General features: G+C 42.6%; 2 protein-coding genes across 2 annotated transcripts in view; both read left to right on the top strand.

The window, feature by feature from the left end:
• Positions 1 to 16,574: 16,574 nt before the first annotated feature.
• On the top strand, positions 16,575 to 23,287 carry acta2 (actin alpha 2, smooth muscle). Its single transcript, XM_042507567.1, has 9 exons — positions 16,575 to 16,661; positions 20,737 to 20,924; positions 21,080 to 21,208; positions 21,314 to 21,424; positions 21,710 to 21,794; positions 22,032 to 22,193; positions 22,276 to 22,467; positions 22,556 to 22,737; positions 23,083 to 23,287. Exons 2-9 carry the CDS (start codon positions 20,796 to 20,798, stop codon positions 23,224 to 23,226), a joined length of 1,134 nt encoding a protein of 377 aa, XP_042363501.1. The 5' UTR covers positions 16,575 to 16,661; positions 20,737 to 20,795; the 3' UTR covers positions 23,227 to 23,287.
• A 2,337-nt stretch (positions 23,288 to 25,624) lies between these two features.
• The window catches only part of rnls (renalase, FAD-dependent amine oxidase), a 7,255-nt gene continuing 5,844 nt past the window's right edge, over positions 25,625 to 27,035 (top strand). The window contains exon 1 of the mRNA XM_042508147.1: positions 25,625 to 25,641. Within this exon, the coding sequence (XP_042364081.1) occupies positions 25,625 to 25,641 (17 nt within the window). The remainder of the gene's footprint in view (positions 25,642 to 27,035) is intronic.

Genomic DNA, 27,035 nt, shown 5'->3' with positions numbered 1-27,035 from the left:
CGGAGGCGTCATGGCGAGCACTTTTAGGGTTAGTCACCTGTCAGCACAGGTAACGCCCCCTAAACACCTCACAGAGAGGTGAAGTCATTTCCGTCTTGTTTCTTTAGTGTTTGGTGAATATCGGGGCAGAAATTCAGAAAGCTGCTATTTAAATTTTTTAGTAGTAAAAGTGTAATTTCCTCCTTTTTGGACATGATATACTTCTGTTTGTTTCCTGAATCTGTCCAAAGGACATTCTGCTGTCTTTCTTGCACAATTTTATTGTGTTCTCCTTTTTGATTCGACATGTCTGTAATAAAAGTCTAAACTGAAAACTGAACTGAAGACTGAAGCTCTCAGTAAGTTTCCAGCTGAACGATGAGATGACCTGCAGGACGCTCTGTACGTGACTGAGGACAAAAATATGAAGACACACTCTGAAAATATGAAGACACACTCCGACCTGTCGAGACACATCGAGTTACATAATGCCAAACTCATAGCGAGACAATCTGATGAATTAAGGGACGAACATTTATCATCTGGAGGGTCAAATCAGGTGTCTGTCCTCTGGGGGACATTTGATCAATTCAGCATCCTGGTGTTGACATACGAATCAGGACAGGAACAGAGGACGATGTTAGGAGTCACCTGTCCTCCACCTGTGTCTGTCCTCCATCTGATAGACTTGTGTTGTGAGTTTGAGTCCATCAGTGCTGCAGTGGTCAGTGTGTCTTCTCCATCCTCTGCTGAGGGACATCAGACAGGAAACACACTTCAGTACGTCTTTGTGTATGTCGGGTACAAAGACGCTGCAGTAATGTCCTCTGGAAAAATCCACTGGTTGTGTCCAGTGATGTCACAGGATGTCTGTCTCTCTGAGGACACTTTCACTTTGAGACCTGAGAAGTGAAATCGCTCAAAAAGGAGACATTTTTAGAACAAGGGGACATTTTAGAGACACTTTTAGAACACTGGGAGTCTTTTTGAGAAGTGAGGACATTTTGGAAAAAAAGTAGATATTTTTAAAGATGTCTGGTGACGGTTTGGAAAGTGATGACAAGTGAGGAAATTTTGGATATATTTTACATTATAGGCAGCTTTATTTGTATGGCACATTTCTGCTGCACAGAGCAATAAAATATAATGAAGGAGTCAGATTTACAATAAAAGAGTCCAGCGATGACATAAAACAAAAAGGTCAAATCAGTTACTAAATGATTTTAAACATTTAAAATTAAAAATCACCATTAAAAACAGCAAAAGCACAGACATGAGCTGCAAAGATAAAAATGATTTGAAATGATTCATAATCCAGTCATTACCAGGGAAAATGTTGTTTTTTTGCTGTTGTTTTTTTTAAAAAGTGAAGATGTTTTGAGGACAGTGAGGACATTTTGGAAAAGAAAAAAATTTATTTAGAGACAGTTGGGAAAGTGACAAGTGAAGATATTTTGGAGATATTTTAGATTTGATGTTTAGATAGATGTTTTTGGAGACATTCTTTCTAATTCTGAGACTGACAGTAATTAAAATTAAAAATTAAGTTGAAGAATCGAATGTGACGGTCCTCACAAGATTAGGAACGCAAACGTGTGTGTGTGTGTTTGGTGGAGGAGGATATGAGGATACTGATGTTGTTGGACAAGTGAGATGAAAAAGAACTCTCTTCTCTCTCCTTCAGAAGCACAGTGCATATCAGAGGTAAGATGTGTGCATGTCTGTATGACGGCTTGAAGTTAATCATTACTCTGATGTGTTTATACAACCACAGCAAAAGGGCTAAAGAGGGACAGAGTGGGAGAGACTGACAGCAGAATGACAGCTGCTCGTTTTTTATGCCTGCAGGGATCCTGGTTGCAAAAATGTGTCAAGTGCGACTGAACATTTTCACTGCACCCGACATATTACACTGGTGCTGTAGACTGTATTGATGCACGCAATGTGGAACTTAAGTTAATAAGTGCGAGTTCCACCCAGAAAGCTGTACACTCTTAACAATATCTGCTAAGGTTAGTACAAGCGGATTAGCATGCGACTTTCTTTGACAAAAATGAATGCTATTTCTTTTTTTTTTTCATTTCTATTTCAATTTTTCTATCTTAATTCATCTAATTTAGATTACATTTTATTTTATCTTTTAATTTATTCTTTTATTCTGATCTGATCGTGTTCAATTCTACTATCAGTACTATTATTTTTGTGTTCAGTGCTAATATTCTAAACAGCATTTACTCTCATTAGTATGGCTTGTTGTTATTTTTGCTCTGTAATTTGTCTCTCTTGTCTGGCCTTAGTTGGTATTATTGTTTGGCTCTTTCAGTTATGTTCTTCTGCAAGTAATACCTCTTGCTTCTGCTTTGCCCTGTTTGTCAACACTGTTTTTAAACGTGCTATATTAATGAAGTTATTATTATTATTATTATTATTATTATTATTATTATTAGTCTGACGTGTTAACCTGCAGCGCCACCTGCCGGTCACTGAGAGTCACAGCAGCCTGACTGCACACACACAGCTTCTCCTGCAGGAGGAGACACAGATCAGAGGAGGAGGAGGAGGTGACTGTGTTACTGTCAAACACCACCGTATAAATAAAGTTTGTATGCAGTTTCAGGTGTGAACCAGCAGGTAGCAGCAGAATTTTGAACTGAAGGCAGATTCAGATTATTGATACTAGATATCGTCAATAATCAATAATCAGTACTAATAAAAAATGTGTTATCATAGATGAAACTACCAGCAGGGTCTAAAGTCATTAACATTAAAGCGATATTAATAATAATAATTATTATTATTATTATAATTATAATAACAATAAATCATTCTGGAGAATGAGGACTTTTACTTTTTGTGTGAATGCAGCGGGCTGCAGATCTCAGATCAGGTGGAGGGTGAGTGGACGCGTCCTAAAATATATGCGTCCATCCAGAAATACAAATGTCTGAAACTAAAGATCTGCTTCAATCACTGAGTCTGCTGCTGCCATAAACAGAGAAAAAACCCAACACACACACACACACACACACACACACACACACACACACACACACACACACACACACACACACACACACTCACACACACACACACACACACACACACACACACACACACACACACACTCTCACACACACACACACACTCACACACACACACACACACACACACACACACACACACACACACACACACTCTCTCACACACACACACACACTCACACACACACACACACACATTCCTGAGCTGGTTGTGTGAGCGACTCACTGTGTGTGTTGATGTTAGTCGACCAATCAGAATCAGTTTCAGACGTCCCTGTAAGGAGTTCAGCTGTTTTCCCATTTTCGGTCAAAGTCCAGGCAGCGTGTGTGTGTGTGTGTGTGTGTGTGTGTGTGTGTGTGTGTGTGTGTGTGTGTGTGTTGTATGAATGGAGGTGAAGCAGGTGGAGTCAATCCACTTGTCAAACTGTCAAGCTGAGTGAAACGCCCAATAAGCTGCTGCTGTCAAACTGGAAAACATAAAACAAGTACAACTATAATATAATATAATATAACATAATATAATATATTATAATATTAAATAATATAATATATTATATATAACATAACATAATATAATATATTATAATATAACATAATATATATATTATAATATAACATAATATAATATATTATAATATATTATAATATTAAATAATATAATATATTATAATATAACATAATAATATAATATTAAATAATATAATATCATTGGGGCTGTAAGCATTAATGCGTTAATCCTAATGTGATTATTGTTTGTACGTAAAACGTTATTTGGTTTTTAATCGTGTAAATCACCTGCAGGCGTTCCCGTCGTTAAGAGGCGGTATCCGGCTGAGTTTTTGCGATGGAAAAACATCAGGCTCATTTGACAGGAGTCCCTTGTTTATTTTATTTATGGAAATGGATGATTTGATTGACACAATGCAAAGAAACGCAGCGCAGCATATAATACTTGGTAACTGACATTTTACATACAGAGATTAAAGCTGTTTCTAGTTTCCAGCTCCTGTCCCGAGTTCAGCTTTTAGTGAAAAAAAATAACATGTTTTGAAGGTTACTTAGAAAACGTTCTTCCTTTGTTCTGATGTAACATTGTGGGAACATTTTATAAAAGATCATTGTCTGATCTGTCACCTCTCAACTTCACCAGAACATCTTAAGAGTGTTACAGCCATAACGTTACGTCTCAGTCAGCATTTAACCTCACAGGAACATTATCTGAAATGATAAACATCCTTAAAACGCTCTTTGAACATTATTGTAACTTGTAGGTAACATTAGCCTATGTTGTGGGAACGTTTCCTGCCAGCTGAGATAGTTTTTGAGATGTTTTTAGAGAATGTCAGCCAAACTTAAAGAAGAAACACTCTGGGAACTAAAAGAAAACTTGCAGTTGACAATATTATTTAAAAACAGTGCATTGCAATTTCTCAGTTTTGAGATCAATAAAGTGTATCTATCTATCTATCTATCTATCTATCATTGGTTGCATTGTAACATACTCAGAACATTTTTAGAACCAAATATTGCTCACTGGGAGATCAGCCTCTCACAGTGTAACTGTTGAGTGTGTGTGTCGCCCCCTGGTGTCTGACTGGAGTATTGGTCATAGAGCCCGCCCCTTTAGTTAGTGAATGGGACATGGGTCGAACTAAAAACTCACAGTAGTACACGCTAAATACGTGTCTCCAAAAACTGGTTTCTGTCACTGATGTTTGTTTAACTGTTTGTTTTTATGATAAGTTCGGTTTTAATGAGTTATTACATTATGCGAAGAGGGCATTTTCTGCCATGATTGACAGCTGTGACAGCCAATCACTGTGCTCGCATTCAATGGCGCTCCTTGAGATTGGCCAGCATGGACTCCGGCTCCAAATGACATCATCGGCACAAGATGGCAGTGCTTGTATCCAAAATATTTTAACTTCACTTTAGCATGGCAGGGGTCAGAGGGGACGCGTGTCCATCGTCATTTACAGACTGAGCTTCTGTTTCTGCGGTGAAGCTGATTCCTGTTTTAATCTGTTTGTTTTACCGAGGACGACAAATTTCTGAGCGTCTGTGGACATCCATGGACAAAAAAACGTCTGTTAGGAAAGAGGATTTCTGTGTTAATGTGTTTCAGTCTGATGAGTGAGGAGCCAGTGAGAGTGGTATGAAGTTATGGAGGAGGAGGAGGAGGAGGAGGAGGAGGAGGAGATGATCACTGTACAACTAAACAAAGGACATACAGAAATACTACTGTACACACTTTCTACTGAAACACAAGCAGACCACACCCACCATGTTTCCTCTCCTTACATGAGACCTAGAGGAGGAGGAGGAGGAGGAGGAGGAGGAGGAGGGGAGGAGAGGGAGGAGGAGGAGAGGAGGAGAGGGAGGAGGAGAGGAGGAGAGGAGGAGAGGAGGAGGAGGAGAGGAGAGGGAGGAGGAGGAGAGGGAGGAGGAGGGAGGAGGAGGAGGAGGGAGGAGAGGAGGAGGAGAGGAGGAGAGGGAGGAGGAGGAGAGGGAGGAGGAGGAGAGGAGGAGGAGGAGGAGGAGGAGAGGAGGAGAGGAGGAGAGGGAGGAGGAGGAGAGGGAGGAGAGGAGGAGAGGGAGGAGGGAGAGGGAGGAGAGGGAGGAGGAGAGGAGGAGAGGAGGAGAGGGAGGAGGAGAGGAGGAGAGGGGAGGAGGAGAGGAGGAGAGGAGGAGGAGAGGGAGGAGGAGGAGAGGAGAGAGGAGAGGAGGAGGAGGAGGAGGAGGAGGAGGAGGGGAGGAGAGGGGAGGAGGAGGAGGAGGAGAGGAGGAGGAGGAGAGGGAGGAGGAGAGGAGGAGGAGGAGAGGAGGAGAGGAGGAGAGGGAGGAGGAGGGAGGGAGGAGGAGGAGAGGAGGAGGGGAGGAGGAGGAGAGGGAGGAGGAGGAGAGGAGGAGAGGAGGAGGAGGAGGGGAGGAGAGGGAGGGAGGAGGAGGGAGGAGGAGGAGGAGGAGGAGGAGGAGAGGAGGAGAGGAGGAGAGGAGGAGGAGGAGGGAGGAGAGGAGGAGAGGGAGGAGGAGGAGGAGGAGGAGAGGAGGAGAGGGAGGAGGAGGAGGAGGGGGAGGAGGAGGAGGGAGGAGAGGAGGAGGAGAGGGAGGAGGAGGAGAGGAGGAGAGAGAGGAGAGGGAGGAGGAGGAGGCAGGAGGAGAGGAGGAGAGGAGGAGAGGGAGAGAGGAGGAGAGGAGGGGAGAGGAGGAGGAGGGAGGAGGAGAGGGAGGAGGAGGAGGAGGAGGGAGGGAGGAGGAGGAGGAGGAGGAGGGAGGAGGAGGAGGAGGAGAGGAGGAGAGGAGGAGGAGGAGGAGGAGGAGAGGAGGAGAGGAGGAGGAGGAGAGGGAGGAGGAGGAGAGGAGGAGAGGGAGGAGGAGGAGGAGAGGAGAGGAGGAGAGAGGGAGAGGGAGGAGGAGAGGAGGAGGAGGAGGAGGGAGGAGGAGGAGAGGAGGAGAGGAGGAGGAGGAGGAGGAGGAGGAGGAGGAGGAGGAGGAGGAGAGGAGGAGAGGAGGAGGAGGAGGAGGAGGAGGAGGAGGAGGAGGAGAGGAGGAGAGAGGAGGAGGAGGAGGAGGAGGAGGAGGAGGGAGGAGGAGGAGTGAGGAGGGGAGGAGGAGGAGAGGAGGAGAGGAGGAGGAGGAGAGGGAGAGAGGAGGAGGAGAGGAGGAGAGGAGGAGAGGGAGGAGGAGGAGGGAGGAGGAGGGAGGAGAGGAGGAGGAGGAGGGAGGAGGAGGAGGAGAGGGAGGAGGAGGAGGAGGAGGAGAGGAGGAGGAGGAGGAGGAGGGAGGAAGAGGAGGAGAGGGAGGAGGAGGAGGAGAGGGAGGAGGAGGAGAGGAGGAGGAGGAGGAGGCTCGTCTTATTTACTGAGCGGCTTCCTTTTTAGGAGTGAAAGCTACAGACGGATCTGGCTGCTGCCTGTTGTTTTATGTTCTGTTGAATCTCTTCTTCTTCTTCTGTGGTTTCTGCGGCGCTCTGTGGCCGGAGTAAAAGGGGCGGAGTCTGAGCCGCAGGAAGTTTTCTTTTCCTCGTAGTAAAGCTTCCTTTTAAGGAGACGCAGAGAGGAGTCTGACCTCCACACCGACACATTCCTCCGTCCACCCGCTGCAGCCTCAACACTACGATACCCATCAGCCTCTGCAGCTGCCGCAGCAGCACAGAAGAAGAAACGTTTTGTTATAAAAGTCTCGTCTTTAGGTTCGGGTCAGGTTTGTGATTGGACGTGTGTTAGTGAAATGCATCCTGGGAGACGCGGTATGCTGTATTACATTAACGCTTTCTACCTGAGTTATTACATCACCCACACAGGAGCCAATCAGCAGCGTCAGAGCTCAGCTGGCTTCACACCTGCACACCTTACCTGTCTGTCCGTCAGCTGAAACTACACTGTAAAATCTGAAAAGCTGATTCAACTTTTTAAAAAATCTAGGAAACTGACTGCCTTAAAAATTTGAGTGGTTATAACCATGAATCTTATTTAAGTCTACTTTATAAAAAAATGCTTAAATGTTGTTGTTATATTTAGTTGACTTTGTCAAGCTGATGCAGCCTAAAAAAGACGAGTTTAATTACATCAGTCTCTCCAAGTTTCAGTAAAACCAAGTTCACTGTGCCCTCCTGCCGTCCATCAGCTAACAATGACACGCCACCAGATCTGTCCGAGCGCGTTCTTATCTGACGCCGTCCAGCTGCGCTCCGGGTTAAATGCAGAAGGTGGCTTTTGGCGTCACGCTTGTACAACCAAAACACCGACAGAGCGGCGGTATTTGACAAGTTTGGAGTAAGGTCGGGCTGGTCGCTGACGCTCCAGGATGGTGTGTGTCAGTTTACGTCTGTTTAAAGGCATTGTGTCTTTTCAAAATAAACTCCTGAAGCTTTTGTGTCGTTCGGACCAGCCGAAACGCCAGTAAAACGAACGGAGCGCCGTCACTGGTCCAGTATCCAGAAATTAAAACAGTCAGTGGGCGTGTCCTGATGCAGTGATGACACGTTTGGTCAAACTCTTACTTCAGTTAGAGGTTTCCTACATTTCCCAGAATTCCTTCTCACAAACACCATAGAAGGGTCTTAAAATAAGGAGACAAACAGCCTCCAGACCTTCAAGTCCAAACATTCTTCTTCCTGTCCTCTTCCCTCCTCTCCTCCTCCTCCTCTCTCCTCCTCCTGCTGTGTTTGTCTTTTTAAGGAGATGGACTCCGTGATGTCTCTGCTGAATGTGTGACAGGAAACTAGAAAAAGAAAAGCTGAGCGTCTTCCAGCAGCTCCAGATTCAGTCACATCCACCGCAGGTCTTCAGCTGAGGACCAGAGACAGAGACAAATCAAAATATTTCATCAGTTATATCTGAAAAATGTCAAATATTTAATTTTACTTTTATTTTTTAATCACTTATTTTTTATTCCTATGATATTCTGCTAATTAGCGCACCATGAATGATTTTATGTCCTTAGCCTCAAGTAACATAAAATAACGTTGAGTAATATCAGCGTAAAGTAAAGTAACATATAGTAACATAAAATAATGGAAAAGAACATCCTTAACGTAAAGTAACATCCTTAATATAAAGTAACACAAAAAAACATTAAGGCACATCCTTAACGTAAAGTCACTGAGGTTTGTTTTAGGAAAAAAAAAAAAAACAAGATGAGTACGTACCTTAAAATGACTTTAAGTTTCAAACATCGGCCTCCTAGTAAAGTCCCGGTGTAAAGTCCTGCGCTCCGTTTGGTCATGCGATGGCAGCCGTCCAAAATACGTGAATTATGCATTGTTCACTGGCTCATCTTTACGTGGGATATGTACGAATTTCGGTATATTACTTTTCATAGGAAAACATACAAACAGTGCAGTGAAAGTAAACAGCTGTCTGAACTTCACTAACGTTACATTCAGTGTCAGCCCACAAAACATTTCTACACATCAAACGTGTGCTCTAACACGGACCTTAAAAAAAACAAAAAAACACACAAATAACGTGCTCTAACACAGACCTCAAAAACAAAAAACACACAAATAACGTGCTCTAACACGGACCTCAAAAAACAACAAAACACACAAATAACGTGCTCTAACACGGACCTCAAAAACAACAAAACACACACAAATAACGTGCTCTAACACGGACCTCAAAAACAACAAAACACACAAATAACGTGCTCTAACACGGACCTCAAAAAAACAACAAAAAACAAAAATAACGTGCTCTAACACGGACCTCAAAAACAACAAAACACACAAATAACGTGCTCTAACACGGACCTCAAAAACAACAAAACACACAAATAACGTGCTCTAACACGGACCTCAAAAACAACAAAACACACAAATAACGTGCTCTAACACGGACCTCAAAAACAACAAAACACACAAATAATGTGTACTCTAACACGGACCTCAAAAACAACAAAACACACAAATAACGTGCTCTAACACGGACCTCAAAAACAACAAAACACACAAATAACGTGCTCTAACACGGACCTCAAAAACAACAAAACACACAAATAACGTGCTCTAACACGGACCTCAAAAACAACAAAACACACAAATAACGTGTGCTCTAACACGGACCTCAAAAACAACAAAACACACAAATAACGTGTGCTCTAACACGGACCTCAAAAAAAACAACAAAACACACAAATAACGTGCTCTAACACGGACCTCAAAAACAACAAAACACACAAATAACGTGCTCTAACACGGACCTCAAAAACAACAAAACACACAAATAACGTGTGCTCTAACACGGACCTCAAAAACAACAAAAAACACACAAATAACGTGTGCTCTAACACAGACCTCAAAAACAACAAAACACACAAATAACGTGCTCTAACACGGACCTCAAAAACAACAAAACACACAAATAACGTGTGCTCTAACACGGACCTCAAAAACAACAAAACACACAAATAACGTGCTCTAACACGGACCTCAAAAACAACAAAACACACAAATAACGTGCTCTAACACGGACCTCAAAAACAACAAAACACACAAATAACGTGTGCTCTAACACGGACCTCAAAAAACAAAAAAACACACAAATAACGTGCTCTAAACACGGACCTCAAAAACAACAAAACACACAAATAACGTGCTCTAACACGGACCTCAAAACAACAAAACACACAAATAACGTGTGCTCTAACACGGACCTCAAAAACAACAAAACACACAAATAACGTGCTCTAACACGGACCTCAAAAACAACAAAACACACAAATAACGTGCTCTAACACGGACCTCAAAAACAACAAAACACACAAAAATAACGTGCTCTAAACGGACCTCAAAAACAAACAAAAAACACACAAATAACGTGCTCTAACACGGACCTCAAAAACAACAAAACACACAAATAACGTGCTCTAACACGGACCTCAAAAACAACAAAACACACAAATAATGTGTACTCTAACACGGACCTCAAAAACAACAAAACACACAAATAACGTGTGCTCTAACATGGACCTCAAAAACAACAAAACACACAAATAACGTGCTCTAACACGGACCTCAAAAACAACAAAACACACAAATAACGTGCTCTAACACGGACCTCAAAAACAACAAAACACACAAATAACGTGTGCTCTAACACGGACCTCAAAAACAAAAACACACAAATAACGTGCTCTAACACGGACCTCAAAAACAACAAAACACACAAATAACGTGCTCTAACACGGACCTCAAAAACAACAAAACACACAAATAACGTGTGCTCTAACACGGACCTCAAAAACAACAAAAACACACAAATAACGTGCTCTAACACGGACCTCAAAAACAACAAAACACACAAATAACGTGCTCTAACACGGACCTCAAAAACAACAAAACACACAAATAACGTGTGCTCTAACACGGACCTCAAAAACAACAAAACACACAAAAATAACGTGTGCTCTAACACAGACCTCAAAAACAACAAAACACACAAATAACGTGCTCTAACACGGACCTCAAAAACAACAAAACACACAAATAACGTGTGCTCTAACACGGACCTCAAAAACAACAAAACACACAAATAACGTGCTCTAACACGGACCTCAAAAACAACAAAACACACAAATAACGTGCTCTAACACGGACCTCAAAAAAACAACAAAACACACAAATAACGTGTGCTCTAACACGGACCTCAAAAACAACAAAACACAAAATAACGTGCTCTAACACGGACCTCAAAAACAACAAAACACACAAAATAACGTGCTCTAACACGGACCTCAAAAACAACAAAACACACAAATAACGTGCTCTAACACGGACCTCAAAAACAACAAAACACACAAAATAACATAACGTCAACATGTCTCGGCTAACAGAGCTGACATTAGCCTATCCTAACGACACCAAGCCACCGCGTGTCTTAATAAACATCATTCCCTCCCAGAAAAACCGATTCAAACTGAGACATTTTCTGTATCACGAAGCTACTGTAAAGTAAATAATAAACAAAAAAAACCAAAAAAACAACAACAATAATAAACGGGGTGACTCACCTTCAGACGAACTGTCGGGGCTGAATGCCACGCCAACATGTCACGTTTCCCGGTGTGCTGGGTCAGACAGCTGCTGGCGCCGCTCTGGTTATGCGTTCATGAGCCAACACGTGTTTATCTTCGATGTGGAGATTTTTCTGTCTCTTTGGTAGAATTTTGTAAATGAAGAGCTCCCTCCTCAGAGACAGAATCAGCTGGTCGATGATGTCAGCTTCGCCTGAGATCATACACCAAAAGTTTTGGGGAGGTGGTTACAGGTGCAGCATGATTGACACGTGTCTCAAATATTCATGGCATTTACAGAAATGTAGCCTGACAGATCTAAACATGTTGTACAGTAAACCAAACCCACCTCAAGTATTCGTCCTGCTGAAAAACTGAGACCAGCCACCGCGGTGACGTCACCATCTGGAGAAAAAGTGAAAATATATATCGTGTTATAGTTATACCAAAACTTACTTTACACCGGGACTTTACTAGGAGGGCGATGTTTGAGTATTTGGTTATACCAAACAAACCACAGCCATACCGTTCACTGTTTCATCTCCTCTTTTATGAGTCCAATACTTTGGTTTGTGGCAGTGTTTAACTATCATACCAGAGGCTCAAAATTAAAAAAAGTATATTTTGAGAAAAATGATCGTTCGCCATCACAATCACGAGACGGAATAGCTTAAATTTATACCTTTGGTATACAATATTTAAACGACATTTGGACACATCTAAAAATCTACCCAAACCCAGCGCTTCGGAGAGAAGCAGTTTTTCAGTCTGCACAGTGTTTACGAGAACAAACCACAGCGGAGCGTGCTCGACGAACGTGACCTGAAAGTTGCCTACATCAAACGTGATTGGCTGTAAGAGATCATGTGAGAAAGACAGATGTAGGAGCTAGCAATTGAGTTAAAGTGCTTACTGTGAGTGTCACAGTGGTCATCATCATACATCATACAGAGGGCAAAATTATCGTACAAATACGATAATTACTGTACATCTGGCAACATTAGTTTATGGCCATCTTAGCTTAGCATGCTAACATGCTAAGATGATGAAACTGGTAAATATTAAACCTGGACTTAAAAAAGAGGAAAAAAGAGCAGAATAGTCCTTTAATCTCTCAGTGACACTGGACGCCACAGCTTCAGGACCTGCTGACGTCCAAACATGGAGTCTGATCTTTGTGTGTGTGTGTGTTACTGTGTGTTACTGTGTGTTACTGTGTGTGTGTGTGTGTGTGTGTGTGTGTGTGTGTGTGTGTGTGTGTGTGTGTGTGTGGGGGGGGGGGGGGGGGGGGGGGGGGGGGGGGGGGGTGGGATGTGTCCTCAGAAGGGGATTGTGGTGTACATCATGTAAACTGACGATGTCACTGTTTTGGCACGTAGGTTAGATGTGTGTGTGTGTGTGTGTGTGTGTGTGTGTGTGTGTGTGTGTGTGTGTGTGTGTGTGAACATGTTACACTGCCATATGAGGAGGTGAGACGGGGAGGAGGTTTATATGAACATTAGACCTCGTTAACAGAATTATCTGACATAAATGATTTGAATATTATCATTAGATGTCAGTGTGTGTGTGTGTGTGTGTGTGTGTGTGTGTGTGTGTGTGTCTCTTACTGTGTTTGTGATGTCTGAGAGGACGCAGTGGTCCGTCAGAGTTTGAGGCCTCTGATTGGCTGTCCCTCTGAGGACAGACAGACGTGTCCCAGATCAGTTTAACCAGCTGAGGACAGATGAGAGCCGTGTGTGGGATCTGTTTACGTGTCTTTGCACGGCGTCGATCAGAGAGTCGGCACAGCTGAGAATGGAAACACAATCGACACGAGAGGATTCAAACATGAGTGAGAGTCAGCTGCACACGGTACACCGCCAGCTACAGGTCCCCGTATATACTGTCCATGATCCCAACACACAATAAACCTGTCTGAGGACGCCGAGAGGACCGTCACCACCTGAAAAAACTAATGTTAGCATAGCAACAAGTGATGTGAGCATCACAAGAGCAAGGTTTGTCTAGAAAAACGTTACATCAGCAAAACGAAACCTAGCAGAAAAAAAGTAAGCTAATGTTGGCATAACATAAGTGATACTGACTTAAAACTACGTTAGCAGAGCAAAGGTAATGTTAGCATAAAAAAATAATGTCAGCACAACAAAAGTAAAGTTAGTAAAGAAAAAAGTTATGTATATAACAAAAATGATGTCAGCTATGTTAGTTAAGACTACCTGCACAAACACGTCTGAACACAATAATCCCGTAGTCTGTGACAACACAGGGAGGACATTACCTCCTGAAAAAGAAAAGTGATGTTAGCATAGAAAAAAAGTTACGTTAGTATAACATTAGCATAGAAAGACTAAGAAAGAAATCATGATGGTGCAACATAAGCAATGTTAGTACTGACTAAATTACGTTAGCAAAGCACATGAACGTTAGTACAGACAAAAGTAATTTTAGCACCGAAAAAGGTTCCGTTAGCATAACACAAATCACGTCAGATATCTGAACACACGATGGACATGTGCAACGACAACACTGTGAGGACGTCTGAGGACCTGCTAACAGACATAAGTGATGTTAGCATAACAAAAAGTGACACAAAAGGATTAAAACAAACGGTTTCAGATGGTTTTAGTGGGCCTGTGTGCCCCCATTTATTACGTTTACCAGTCAAAATCATATCCACATTATTGAAGGAAATCGTAACTTTCTGGAGCTTTCTACATCCAGTTGAGTGTTGGCTGTAGCTTTAACCCCTTAGGGACTGTTTGGAACATTTTAGGCACTTTTCATTTTTCTTCCTGTTGTGATAATTGTGTGTGTGTTGATGCATGTGTCCTAAATGTAGTCCAGATTGTGTATCTGAGTGTAATCAGTGAATTTGCAGCTCAGCTCCTACAATAAGTCTAAAATACACTGTGGAAACTAAATAGTTACATTCAGACTGTTCAGGTCCAAAAATGCTCCATTGAAACCCATTCAAACTGACATTTTTGATCCCACAGCCATCAGAGCAGAAAAACAGGACTTGTATTATTTCTGGGTGTCATTCTGGGCTTTTGACTCTGAATTTGTCATTTTGACTATTTTCCACCTGATGAGGTCATTTTGACCATATTTGGCATATGGAGGAAATACATGCTATTTCCACTAGGTGACCTGTCACAGTCAATGTAGCTGATCACTGATCCACTGACATATCCCAGACTGTCAGCAGACATATCCCAGACTACACTCACACACTGACATATCCCAGACTGTCAGCAGTTACACTCACACACACTGACATATCCCAGACTGTTAGCAGCTACACTCACACACTGACATATCCCATTGACATGGTGTTTTTGTTTTTGTTTTTACCTAAAAACATAGTGGCATAATAACAAAAACATGGCATTTAAAGTGTTAAAATTCTGGAAATTAATGAATATTTGATATTTATGATTAGGATTGATGTTGGTTTTTTTTAAAGTAATAAATGAAAGTATAAAATCATATTAATATGTAATATTTTAAAGTTTAAAGCGATACAAGTGTGTGTGATATTAAAGTGGGCCATAAGAGTTAAAAGCACTAACATTTAAGTGTTGGTTGTGGCTTTAACAGCAGAAAATGTGACGTGTTGGTTGTCGTCGGTACGGTGGAGGTGAAGTTGAGGTCAGTTCAGTCAGACTGAAGCTGCTGACAGTCAACACAGCTGGACTTCATCACTCATTCATTCACTCAGTGCAGCACAGGAACCTCAACCGTGTGGAACAACCAGAAAAACTGATGCATAATGTTCTTCAGATTTCTAATGACCTCCTCTAGCAAAAGGTTTACAATGCAGTCTGATCAACTTCTTCAGGAGGTGAAGTTAAATAATAATATGTACATCAGCACCAAACAAACTGAACTTCAGCTCCAAATTCAGGGATGGTTCTAGTGCTATTTTATACATTTTCAGTGTTTTTACTTTATTTAAACCTCTAAATCTGGAGAATTTTTTATATAACACTTAAATATTTTCCAGTGCTGTGAGGTTAACTGAGGACATGAGGACATGAAGACAGGGTGGATGTCAGGGACGGCTCTAATGCTTTTTTAATTTTTTTTTGGGGGGGGGGGGGGTTTTTACTATTTTAAAACCTTTGGATTTGCATAAAACTCTTTAAACACTTTAATATGTTCCAGTACTGCACAGTTATCTGAGGAGACGGAGACATGAGGACATGAAGACATGAGGACAGGGTGGATGTCAGGGACGCCTGAGGTGTGAGACTGTGTCACCAAACACTGTCTGACCTTTAACTCAACACACACCGTCTGTCCCTCTGTCTATCTGTCTGTCTATCCGTCTGTCCTCCTGTCTCTGTCTCTGTCTCACTCTGTCTCTGTCTCTCTGTCCTCCTGTTTCTGTCTCTGTCTCACTCTGTCTCTGTCTCTCTGTCCTCCTGTCTGTCTGTCTCTGTCTCATGAGTAAGAAACAGAAAAACTCTGTTTGATACTTTTACTGCAGTTTACTTGGTACACTGACACAACATTTTACTGAAATGCAGCATTTGTACTGTGTGATGTGAGTATTTGTACTGTAATGTAATGTGTGATGTGACTCATACAGTGTTTGTACTGTGTGATGGTAGTATTTGTACTGTAATGTAATGTGTGATGTGACTCATACAGTGTTTGTACTGTGTGATGGTAGTATTTGTAGTGTGTGATGTTGTACTTGTACTGCAGTAGTGTTGTTAGTACTTGTACTACAGTAGTGTGGCAGTACTTATACTGCAGTAGTGTGTGATGGTAGTACGTGTACTGCAGTAGTGTGTGATGTAGTACTTGTACTGCAGTACTGTGTAGTACAGTGGGAGTAGTGGGAGAGGCTGCAGGAATGCTCTGAATGATGGGAGAATGTCGGCCGGCGGCGTCAGCGTCTGATTGGCTGCCTCCCTCAGGGCCTGCCCTATAAGGACTCAGGCATGGAGAGAGGAGACGGAGGAGGGAGAAGGGGGGGGGGGGGGAGGAGGCCCAGGCCATGTTTGGGATGGAGGGATGGATGGAGGAGGAGGAGGCTTGATAAACTCCGTCACTCCCTCCTCAGTCTCACTTTCTGTCCTGTCCCCCCCACGTCCCAGCAGGCCCTGCACTGCCACGGTAAGACCTCACCACCTCCTCCATCACCTCCTTCTCCATCACCTCTCTTTACCTCCTGCATCACCTCCTCCTTACCTCCTCCATCGCCTGCATCACCTCCTGCTCCTCTCTTTACTGTAAAAGTGATAAAACTTTTAAAAGCTGCAGGATGTCTCCTCGCCATCATCTCACCTGCTCCTCCTGCTTCACCTCCTGGTCTCCTGTCACTGTACAGCAAACTGTCAAAAGGAGCTCCTCTTTATTTACTCGAGTGCTCCTCTCCTCTTTCATTTCTGCACCTCCTTTTTTGTCTCCGTGTGAATGTGGAGAAACATAAACCTGAATTTAAACATTTCACCTCCTCTTTCGTGTCTTTGATTGTCTGCTCCTTTCACCTCCTCTTTCTGCATCTCTGTCATTAAGTCTGACCTCCTCTCCTCTCTCCTCCTCTTCATGTAAATGTAGAAAGAACTGAAGCCTGCTCCTAAACAGCTCACCTCCTGCTTCACCTCCTCTCCTCTCCTCTCTTCTCACTGAAAATGTGACAAAACTCAGGAAAAGCTGCAAATTGTCTCCCTCTGTCTCCTCTCCATCACCTCCTCTGCTCCTCCTTTTTCCTCCTTGTTAATGTGAAAGAGTTTAAACCTCCTCTTCACCTCCTTCCCTTCTTCTCCTTGTGATGTAAATGTCTGAACTGTCCTGAACATCTCACCTCCTCCAGCACCTCCTCATCACCTCCTGCTCCCTTCTTTAACTCTCGTCTTCAAACCCTCCAAGCTCCTTCACCTCCTCTTTTATCTAATTTCTCCTCCTCTTGGTTCTACTTTGATCTCCTCTTTAATCACCTTCTCTGCTCCTAAACCATCTCACCTCCTCTTTCACCTCCTTCTTTCCGGTTATTGCACTGCTCCTCCATCATCTCCCTCTTCAAGTGCTCCTCCTGTTCTCCTCCTCATCTCCTTCCCTCTGCTGTCAAGGTAAAGGAATTTAACACCTCCTGTTTGTTCCTCAACCATCTCACCTCCTCTTTCATTACCTTTCATCTCCTCTTTTTTTTTCCTTCAATTTGAAATTTCGGTTCTCCTTTTTTAGAGTTTTATTTGGTTCCTCTTTCATCATCTGCTCCTCCTACATCCCTCGGACCTCCTTCCTCCTCTGCTCCTCCTTTCTCAGTTGAATCTCCTCTTTCACCTCTTTCTCCTCTCAGTGTAACTCCAGAAACTTCCTCCTTCATCACCTCCCGTCTTCTCACCTGTGTTTCACCTCCTTCTTTGCCTCCCTTTGTCTCCTCCTCACACGCCTATTTGTCCTTTCATCTCCTTCATCATCTCCTCCTTTGCTGCCTCACCTCCTCTCCTCATTCTCTCCTTCAAGTTGCACTTGTTGAAGCAACAGAGTCAAACACGACAGATCAAACCGAACTCCATCCATTTTTTCACCGTTTTTAGAGTGCAGGTTTCTGCAGAGTCACAGTTTGTTTCTGTAGAGTCACAGTTTGTTTCTGCGGAGTCACCGTTTGTCTGCAGAGTCACAGTTCATTTCTGTAGAGTCACGGGTTGTTTCTGCAGAGTCACCGTTTGTCTCTGCAGAGTCACAGTTCATTTCTGTAGAGTCACGGGTTGTTTCTGCGGAGTCACCGTTTGTTTCTGCAGAGTCACAGTTCATTTCTGTAGAGTCACGGGTTGTTTCTGCAGAGTCACCGTTTGTTTCTGCAGAGTCACAGTCTGTACAGTATCACTTTGTGTTCTCGTGAAAGGGGGATCAGAGCGCTGAAAGTGTGTATTTTCTGAATGAGGTTTGGCTGAGTGCTGCAGGTGTTGAGGTGTGTTTGATTTCTCTCTCAACGCTGAGTCACAGCTTTCGACGCCTTTAGAAAACGTTTGTGCGCTGAGTCATGACTTGCAGGAAGTCACATTTCATATCTATCTGACATCTTTCAAACATCTAAAATTTAAACACAGAAACTAAACGTTCAACCTGAAATTAAACCCGCAGAAGGACAATTTGATTTCATTTTTAAAGATCAGTTATCTCGAGATCTCCATCTGGTGTTTATATTTAATTCAAAATTTCAGTTTTTCTCCAGGATAACAATTTTATCATTTAAGTGTTAAATTTGTTGTGAGATCAAAACTAGCAGAAATAATAATAAATTATTATTAGTAGTATTATTATTAATTGCACATATAAATATAAAAATAAAATAAAAATAAGATGAAGAAAATTCAATGATAAGATAAATATAAAATAAAATCAGCATTTCCAAGCGCTTTCAGCCACATGTCATGGTCTTCATCAGAGGTTGAATTAAACTTAGAAAAACTTTTTCAGGTAATCAGAGTGTATTGGTTTTACTCTGTTATCGATGACATCCTGATCAATAACTCCAGATGTCACAATAACTGGGTTTAACACCCTTTAATTTACAGATAATCAATAATAAACCTCAGAATACGATCAGTCTGCAGTTAACCGTGTGAGCAGCAGGGGGCGCTCCGCAGGTGAAACTAAAACTTTAAACTTCAGTTTGTGAGAAAATTAAAATAATAAAGTCGAAATTAATTAATTTTTTAGTAATTTGGTTTGAGGTTAGTTTGACTCCTCGTGAAATTTTAACTCAATAGAAACTTAAATATTATGATATTTTCAAACTTTCACACATTCAGATGTTTAGATTTGTTGTTTTCTGAGTCTTTGAGTCTTTGAATCTTTGAGTCTTTAAATCTTGATTGATCCTCCTTCTGCGTCAGTAAACACACGCTGACGGTTTATTTCACACATTAAAACTCAGTGCAGCACCAAAGGTGGATTGATCCGCCGCTGAGTGAAAAACTTTAACATGTTTTAGAAACTAACAGTGTCTGCAGGAGAACTTCAACAACAAACTTTATTTCTGATTTCAAAGTTTTAATCAGATTTATTGACGATGGTATCAGAGGATGATCAGACAAAGCTGAGGGCACAGTGAACCCGTGTGGCCTGACAGGATACAGATAAATATTTGATTCTCAAATCTGATGACTAAATATGGACTAAAGTCTCATCTGTCTCACCGAGAGACAAAGGACAGAGAGGGCAGAGAGAGAGACAGAGACAGAGAAACAGAGAGAGAGACAGAGACAGAGAGACAGACAGACAGAGACAGAGAGACAGACAGAGAGAGGGAGCATACCAAACAGAGGCCGCTCTCTGCTGCATGCCCGAATTAGGAAGTTTTCCCAGAGTGCTTTGTTGTTCATTCAGTCAGTGCTGCACTGAGGTGTGTGTGTGTGTGTGTGTGTGTGTGTGTGTGTGTGTGTGGTGTGTGTGTGTGCGCGTGCGTGTGCGTGTGCGTGTGTATGTGTGTGGTGATGTCACTGCCGTCACATGAAAACCTCACAACTCCAATTTTGGTGATGTGGAGGAATCGGCTGTAGGAGTTTCATGTTTTTACGACATAAAAACTCACAGCTCCATTTACACTGTGTGGCCAAAAGTATGTGGACGGAGTTGCAGTGAAAAAATACTCAAAGTACAAGTCCTAAAACTCAGCTGAAGTACAAAAGTATCAATATCAGCAGTAAAACTCACTCTGCAGAACATTTCATATGATGACTAGTATTGTATTTTGTATGCACATTTGTATTTGTTTGCAAATACAAATTTGGTAACTTCGTAAGAAATGTCTCTCAAGTTGCAAGAAATTAGCAGATTTGGAATATTATTTATGAAAAGCAAAAGCAAGGGATTTATAATTATAATTACATATTTAACATTATGCTACAAAACTATTATAATTTTTGAAACAGTTTTTCTAAGTCATTTGTGTGTTGTTTTTTTTAAACTTTCTCTTCATTAAAAAACAATTTTCAGGTCATTTTTATGTGCTTTCCTTAATTTCTGAATTTCTTTGAAAATTTTGGGTCATCTTGTCTTTCGTTGCTCTTTTTTTTTTTAAAAAAGAAATCAACATAATTTTCTTAGGTTTCAAAGGGTTGACAGATCATTAATCAATAATCATTGATCACTCATCACTGACCAATACTCACTAATCACTGATTACTCATCACTGATCACAAACCACTGATCAATAATCACTGACCTCTCTGTCCCTCAGTGTGAGTCGTTGGTGTCGTCGTGTCGTAGCTCGCCCCACAGCGCCCCCCGCCTGCAGTCATGTGTGACGACGAGGAGAGCACCGCTCTGGTCTGTGATAACGGCTCCGGTCTCTGCAAGGCCGGGTTCGCCGGGGATGACGCCCCCAGAGCCGTCTTCCCGTCCATCGTGGGACGGCCACGCCACCAGGTGAGGGAAAACCTGGTCCAGAGACACGAGAACGAGCTGACGCTGAGTTACAGTGTCTTTAAAACAATGTTAGTCTTTATGATGCCGCAGAGGACATCTCTCACCTGTCTGTCCCTTTGTCTCTCTGTCTCTGTCTGTCTGTGTCCGTCCCTCAGGGAGTGATGGTGGGTATGGGGCAGAAGGACAGCTACGTTGGGGACGAGGCTCAGAGTAAGAGAGGAATCCTGACCCTGAAATATCCCATTGAACATGGAATCATCACCAACTGGGACGACATGGAGAAGGTCCCCGATGTTAACATCGATTTCACATAATCAATAAGATCTGATTAATCATTGATTACTGATTGTTGGTTATTGATGATGGCTGTCTGCTCTGTGATTGGTCAGATCTGGCATCACTCGTTCTACAACGAGCTGCGAGTGGCTCCAGAGGAACATCCCACCCTCCTGACCGAAGCTCCACTCAACCCCAAAGCTAACAGGGAGAAGATGACACAGGTACTAATACTGCGGTACTACTGCAATACTACACTGTACTACACTAAAGATCCAAAGCCAACAGGGAGAAGATAACAGGGGTACTAATACTGCAGTACTAATGCTACAGTATGACTTACCACAATATACTTCAGTGTACAGGGCTTAAGATCCATACCATACTGCAAGTGATATATTAATATTAATGAATTTATATGTTATATATTTGAGTGTTTATATTCACTTATTGATTTATTGATATTATCTAATATATTTGAATAAATATATTTTTGTGTTTGTATTCAGATAATGTTCGAGACCTTCAATGTTCCAGCGATGTACGTGGCGATCCAGGCCGTCCTGTCCCTGTACGCCTCAGGACGCACCACAGGTTAGACTCTTCCTCTTCAAAGTTTAGAAACTGTTAGAAAACAATATGACTGATCACCAGAACTCAACCAATCAATACTGATATGAACTATATTTATATTAATTCTCTGTAAAGATGGCCTCAATTTAAGAATGCTCAAAACTATTAAAGACTAAATGGAACAGAAACTGACACTGACCTGTATGTCTCTCTTTGTCCCTCTGTCCTCCTGTCTCTCCATGTCTGTCGGTCTTTCAGGTATCGTGCTGGACTCTGGAGACGGCGTCACCCACAATGTGCCCATCTACGAGGGTTATGCTCTCCCTCACGCCATCATGAGGTTGGACTTGGCGGGCCGCGACCTCACCGACTACCTCATGAAGATCCTGACGGAGCGCGGCTACAGCTTTGTCACCACAGGTACGACATCATTGTCATGAGCAGGTTATATCGCCGTGGTAACAGCATGACATGTCTGAGCCGCTGTGTGGTGTCTCTGCAGCGGAGAGAGAGATTGTGCGGGACATCAAGGAGAAGCTGTGTTACGTCGCTCTGGACTTTGAGAACGAGATGGGGACGGCAGCGACCTCGTCCTCACTGGAGAAGAGCTACGAGCTTCCTGACGGACAGGTCATCACCATCGGCAACGAGAGGTTCCGCTGCCCCGAGACACTTTTCCAGCCCTCCTTTATTGGTAGGACTCTTTTTCACCTGTCAGCCTACTTGTCTGTTTGCCTGTTGGACACTTTGTCTCACCCATGGTCCCCTGGTCTGTCCTGCAGGTATGGAGTCGGCAGGAATCCACGAGACAACCTACAACAGCATCATGAAGTGCGACATCGACATCCGTAAAGACCTGTACGCCAACAACGTGCTGTCTGGAGGAACTACCATGTACCCGGGTATCGCTGACCGCATGCAAAAGGAGATCACCGCCCTTGCCCCAAGCACCATGAAGATCAAGGTCAGAGAGTCAAGACACAGAGACAGTAAAGACAACACATTCAGAGTAGGAATGGTTCTGGTTGAGCAAAAGGAGAGGAATTGGTTCTTGTTAAGCCAGAGGAGTGGGACTGGTAAGGGTTAGTCCAGAGGAGTGGGACTGGTAAGGGTTAGTCCAGAGGAGTGGGACTGGTAAGGTTTAGGCCAGAGGAGTGGGACTGGTTCAGGTCAGAATATCAGGGTAAGACAATCAGAGTGGCATTGTACGGTGGGCCTTCACTGTTTGGATTCCTAAAATGCTCATCTTGTCACAGTGTGTGACTTCAGAAGGTTCAATACTCTGAATTAAACTTTCCTTGTCCTGCAGATCATCGCCCCCCCCGAGAGGAAGTACTCAGTGTGGATCGGCGGCTCCATCCTGGCCTCCCTCTCCACCTTCCAGCAGATGTGGATCAGCAAGCAGGAGTACGACGAGGCCGGTCCCAGCATCGTCCACCGCAAGTGCTTCTAAACACGAAGCGTCCACGACCAGAGAAAACAAGACGCTGCTGTCCTCGGGACAAATGAGACAATCCCATTTTAGCCCTCACTGAGCACGAAGCCAACAGGTCCCAGATCAGATCCCAGAAAACATCCAAACAGGGACAAGCGGCAGCAACAGGAAGTCAGTCAGTGGTGTTTTTTGGTATTTAGGAAGATGCTAAAACAAGTGTTTTATTCTGACAGCTGGTAAACAGGAAGTGATGTCATCTTGTGCAGATGTTTTTGGTGAACTGAACCTTGAACTTTTCAGGATTGCCATCAGATTTTCAGCTCAAACGTCCTCCCCCTCCGCTCACTGTCAAACTGTGAATGTGGCGCTTTCCTCCATCTTTAACCCCTCCTGCTCCACCTGTGGCCCCGCCCCCTCCCATCCTCCATGTTGGTACTATTTGTTGTCTAAAAGTGTGTTTTTATTTTTGATGAATAAAGCTTGAATGCTGCCCACTTGTGTTATCTTCCATCCTGTAACAATGATGTCACCATTGTAATGATGATGTCACGGCTGTCGAACAGGAGGCGTGGCCTCACGGTGCTGTCTGTAAAGAAGTGTGTCATGTGACATCATGGAAGTGACAGATGATTGGCCAAAGGAAGACAATAAAGAGCTCTCATACAAGAGACACGAGTTCAGTGTTCATTTCAGCACGTCACATCAGCTGACTCTTCAAAACGTCACTTTTCAAAACTCCTCCAACATGCTCCGTTTCTGAGGCGTTAAAATTTGTGGTGAAGACCGCCATAACATCACAAACTTTGTGGAGTTCAGACGGACAGTTCAAGCAGCAACTGTGACTTCACAGCCGGCCTCCATCCCCACTTCAATGAAATGTACAAAAAAAACTAAGACAAAACAGGTGATGTCTCATCAGTTAGCTTAGCATAAAGGGCTATCTTAGCATCTGCAGGGATGATGTTTTTCTGTAGTCCAAACCTGAAGCTAGTGTCTTTCTGGTTCCCTCATCAAAAAGTCTCGGGGAATTTTTTGGACTTCGGATCATTGCAGAAAACAAACGTATGATTCTTACAGGTTTAGTTCAGCAGATAATCTTCACTAATAAACTCCACTTTCAGGATGTTTGTAAGCCAAAATACAATCAGCAGATGTCAAAAGCGGAAGGTACCACGTTCAAATGACTCAGCATCTCCACCACAGCCTGGCTGTAAATCCGTGTTCATCCAACCAAACATAAGGTCTATGAGGGAACAGGACGAGCAAACATGCTAACTCATTTCTGGGTTTTTGGTCTCCTTCCTGGTGCACTTTATTAACTTGAAACTTTTTTTTTTACTTCATGTGGATCATAAACCCATGAATACAAAAACAACACTCCTGTTTCCTCATATTTGTTTACAGGTCTCACTCTTTCAAATATGGTGTCAGTGAGGCGTCTGTGTGTTTTAACATCTGTGAAAGAAGAACGAACACCGTGTTGGATTTAAAAATAAATACAAATACAGAAATCCCTACAGAACAATAAAACTTCACATCTTCTCTAAAAGAGACAGAATGAGCATTTTTGTCAGAGCAGCAGTTTGTGTTTTATTACCAGAAAATGTTTTAGAAACATACACACAAACACAAACACACACACACACACACACACACACACACACACACACACACACACGGACATAAAAACATCTGCTGGTGCTCACACTGAAAGCCCTGCAGGGGGCCCAGGAAGTGAATAAAATCCTTCAAAAATAAACTTCTGTACCTTTAGTTCACTTGAAATTGTTTTGTATTATATTTACATTAAAACCAAATTTAAGTGTTACTGACGTCACATCACATCCCCTGTGATGGTCAAAATTCATGTTAATGTGCTTGCGACACTTTCTCAGCCACTGAAGAGATATTCTGTCAAAAACAAACGATCTGAGGTTAACGGGAGGAGCGGACGGCTGACTCAACAACTTTATCGCTATCAAGGAGCCTGTCAGAGCTTCTCAGCGACAACATTTTAAAAAACAATAAGAGATTTCTACAGTTAAACTACAACTCAATTATCATCTTCAGTTCTGTTTTTGTACAACTGATGTGAGAAAAATTAGAGGAAAGCAAAATGTAAACATGTAATCCATATTTTATTTGGAAATTACTTTCTTTGAGAAAAATGTGATTTTCACGCTTTTTGTTTTTATTTTCATTCATGAAATAGAATTAATATTTTGGGGTCTTGAAAGATTATTGAATAAGTCCTAAAAAGTCTGAGAAAAGGTTGTCGCTGGCTGGGAACTTAATAATAATAATAATATTAATAATAATCCTTTGGCAGGGAAAGTTAAAGTTCAGTGATTAGAAATATAAGAAATTATCTTTATTTAAATCTCAGCAGCTGGAAAGGCGTGTCCCATCTCTTAGAATGACAGAGGCAGGAACGTCAGAGCTGCCGTTACACCACAATGAGCGACAGATCGCCGCCCTTACAGAGCTGAGAACGAACGTAACACTGCTGAAATCAAACGAGTGCCGGAGCTGCACCAACAAGAACGAGAGAGCACCAGAACCAAAAAATAAAATATCGAGTTTCAGATTTTCAGGCCGAGAGATTCACAGAGTGGATGAGTTGTTGGTTTCTGTAAGAAGGCACTCTGTCACACGCACGCACACACACACGTACACGTACACGCACGCACACATGCACGCACGCACGCATCACTGCAGGAGAAACTCTGATCCACAAAAACTGCTAAAAATATAACAGGTCCATTTACAGCCAACAGCGGATCCAAAAAACAACAAAAACGGTTCAAAGAACAAACTTCACAAAAAGCTTCAAAAAACTTCCAGAGAACTGGAACAGAGAGAGTTAAAAGTCCTTCAAAAAGTTCCACACACACACACACACACACACACACACACACACACACACACACAGGCAGTGTCTTCACAGTTTCCTCTTCAGACATTCAGAACAAACGGCGCCTCCTGTCTGTCACCTGAGGTCCAGCAGGCTGATCTTTGATTCCCGAACCTCCACATGTTTACACACCTGAGACACACACACACACACACACATTCACACACAGAGAGAGAGGGGTTAACCCCTTAGGACCCACTTTAATATTACACATAGTTACTCTCTACACACAAAGTCAAGCTTTAAATAATACTATATATTAATATGATTTTTACTTTCATTAAGTTTATTTTTTTTAACCAACATCAGTCCTAATCATAAATATAAAATATTCATTAATTTTCAGAATTTTAACCCTTGCTTTTTATCTATGATTTTAGATAAAAAACAAAACAAAAAACAAAACAACACAAAAAAGAAAAAAAATACGTTGAGTGTCCTCCGTGCTCAGTGTGTGAGTGTAGCTGCTGACAGTCTGGGATATGTCAGTGTGTGAGTGTAGCTGCTGACGTCTCTGTCTGTCTCTTTCTGTCTGTCTGTTGTCTGTCTCTGTCTCTCAAAAAAAAAACTCTGTCTGTCTCTGTGTCTCTGTCTGTCTGTCTTTTGTCTCCCACCATGTGTGTGTCTGGAGTGAAAAAAAACCCCCTGTTCATCTGTCTCTTTTCCCCGCCTCTGTCTCTCTTTCTTTCTGTCTGTCTGTTTTCTGTTTCTCTCTGTCTGTCTGTGGGTGTCTGTGTCTGTCCTGTCTGTGTGTGTCTGTCTGTTCTCTGTCTGTCTGTCTGTCACACTGTCTCTCTCTCTGTCTCACACACACACTCTCTGTCTGTGTCTCTTTTGTCTTTGTCTCTGTGTGTCTGTCTCTGTCTTCCTGTCTGTTTCTCTGTCTGTCTCTCTTGTGTCTCCTGTCTCCCTG

This window comes from Plectropomus leopardus, chromosome 19 (genome assembly GCF_008729295.1).
Source record: "Plectropomus leopardus isolate mb chromosome 19, YSFRI_Pleo_2.0, whole genome shotgun sequence".
Lineage (NCBI taxonomy): Eukaryota > Metazoa > Chordata > Actinopteri > Perciformes > Serranidae > Plectropomus > Plectropomus leopardus.
Note: the sequence above shows the minus strand (reverse complement) of the source record. Positions and strands in the feature narration are given on the sequence as shown.

Bases quoted from the DNA above. Each gene is read 5' to 3' on its own strand.
- acta2 (XM_042507567.1), top strand. From the start codon at position 20,796: ATGTGTGACGACGAGGAGAGCACCGCTCTGGTCTGTGATAACGGCTCC. The intron at 21,425-21,709 runs GTACTAATACTG...GTTTGTATTCAG, and splicing joins ACAGGGAGAAGATGACACAG to ATAATGTTCGAGACCTTCAA. The intron at 21,795-22,031 runs GTTAGACTCTTC...TCGGTCTTTCAG, and splicing joins CGCCTCAGGACGCACCACAG to GTATCGTGCTGGACTCTGGA.